We start from the raw sequence: 1898 nt of genomic DNA, 5'->3' as shown, positions 1-1898 counted from the left end.
CCAAATTTTCTGGGTCTAACACCCCTTGCTAAGCAGTACTCTTTAAATGTTGCTATTCTAGAATTAGAAGCATTTAAGAAATTAATTGCAGTTCTAAAATCTTCCAAAAAAGGTTTCAGTCTCTTCATTCCAGATTTAACAATGAGATTAATGATATGACAAGCACAACGTTGATGCATAAGAGTGTAGTTAGAAGAAGGATCAGGACCCAAATAACCAGCAAACAAAGGTGTCAATGTATCCATAGCCTTTGAATTAGAAGAAGCATTGTCTAGAGTGATAGAGAAAATCTTGTCAACCAGACAAAACTCCTCAACCACAACACCAATTCTTTCAGCAATATTTTGACCAGTATGTCTAACCTCAATAAGCCTAAGACCAATGACCTTTTTCTGTAATTCCCAATCAACATTAACATAATGACAGACAACACTAATGTAGTCCTCCTTAGCATTACCAGACCAAATATCTGAGGTTAATGCAACCGAAGAAGTAGCAGGCAACACAGAATTGATAAGCACATTACGTCGTTCAGTGAAAAGCTTCAGAAGGTCTCTAGTGGTGGTCTGTCTAGACACTTTGGTAAACCTGGGGTTATGAGCACGGGCAATATAATCCTCCCAGGCCTGTGACTCACCAATACCTAATGGAAGGTCAAGCCTAGCAATCAGACGACACAACTCAGTTCGAGCAAAAATAGGATCATATTCCCAATTGTGTAGAGAACCATCAGGATTGAAAGCAAGCCTAGACTGGACCCTAGCAGCGTGATCAACCTTCTTCCTACAAGCTTTCTGGTGTCTAAGCAAATGCCCAGTACCAGCAGAAGATCTAGCAGATAAACGAGTCTTACACATTCTACAAATAGCAGCAATTCAAACATTGGACCCATTCACTTTCTCAAATACCTCATCAAAATCAACCCAGACAGTAGATTTACGCTTACCAACAGATGAGGTACCAGTACCACCATCGGTGCTGGTGGAGCCGACCGGAGTATCGGTGGCCGTAGCAGGCCCTCCACCAGCGTTGGTCGGATTAGAACTTAGATCGACAGGAGCAGAGGTTAGATCGATACCGAGCAAAGCAGCAGCGTCAGCCTGGATGTCGTCTTCGTCATCTGGGACAAGCCCTGCCGCGTGAAGGTCATCGTTGCCGGTGATCGGATTGACATCGTCATCATCCGCCATGGCGACCTTCACCGCGGACGACCGATCTCCAGCACCGTCCCTCAACGGAGCACGCAGTCGCCGTGCCCGATCTACCCCAGAGGAGGAAGACAAGGCATCAGCAACTGACCTACAAAAGAGCAAAACATTATACAGTTAGGGTTAGGGTTAGGGTTTACGAAAGATCTAGGGTTAGGGTTAGGGTTAGGGTTAGGGTTTACCTGTGCTACTGGAGCCCGATGCCGGAGAACACGGGGGCCACCCAGACGACACACGACAGACAGAGACCGATTAGAGATGACGACGAGCGGGGGAGGGCCGGAGGGGAGGACGAGACGACAACACGAACTCACATAGTTCACTGAGAGAGAGAGAATTGGATAGGGAGAGGGGTTAGGGTTAGAGAGGAGCTGGTGGATCGAGGTCACCGGCGTCGGGGACGGGAGCCGAGGTCGCTGGACAGGGGCGGCGGCGCGACGGAGGGGAATCGCCGATTCGCCAATCGCCAAGTCAATCGCCGCCGAGTCGGGAGAGAGAGAGGGAGCAGGGTGCGAATGCGAGTGCGAGCGGAGGGACTGAGAGGTGGGCCCCATGGGGCGAGGAGCCGAGGAGGTAAGGGCCACGGCGTCGGCTACGGGCCCCGACCGGGCTGTCCGCGTGGAGCAGGCCATGCCGTGCCGGCCCACGTGCCTGGCCAGCGGCCCAGGCACGGCCTGCTCCACTAGGTCG

At 50.8% G+C, this 1898-nt stretch overlaps 1 protein-coding gene across 1 annotated transcript; it reads right to left on the bottom strand.

Moving 5' to 3' along the window:
• Window positions 1-402: 402 nt before the first annotated feature.
• LOC111589337 (uncharacterized) lies at window positions 403-1293 on the bottom strand. The gene is made up of 2 exons (XM_023300177.1): window positions 889-1293; window positions 403-626 (listed from the first exon to the last, which is right to left on the bottom strand). The coding sequence occupies exons 1-2, from the start codon at window positions 1188-1190 to the stop codon at window positions 545-547; spliced, it is 384 nt and encodes a 127-aa protein (XP_023155945.1). The 5' UTR covers window positions 1191-1293; the 3' UTR covers window positions 403-544.
• Window positions 1294-1898: the final 605 nt, after the last annotated feature.

This window comes from Zea mays, chromosome 5 (assembly GCF_902167145.1).
Source record: "Zea mays cultivar B73 chromosome 5, Zm-B73-REFERENCE-NAM-5.0, whole genome shotgun sequence".
In the NCBI taxonomy this organism is placed as follows: Eukaryota; Viridiplantae; Streptophyta; class Magnoliopsida; order Poales; family Poaceae; genus Zea; species Zea mays.
This window is presented reverse-complemented; position numbering and strand designations above follow the sequence as displayed.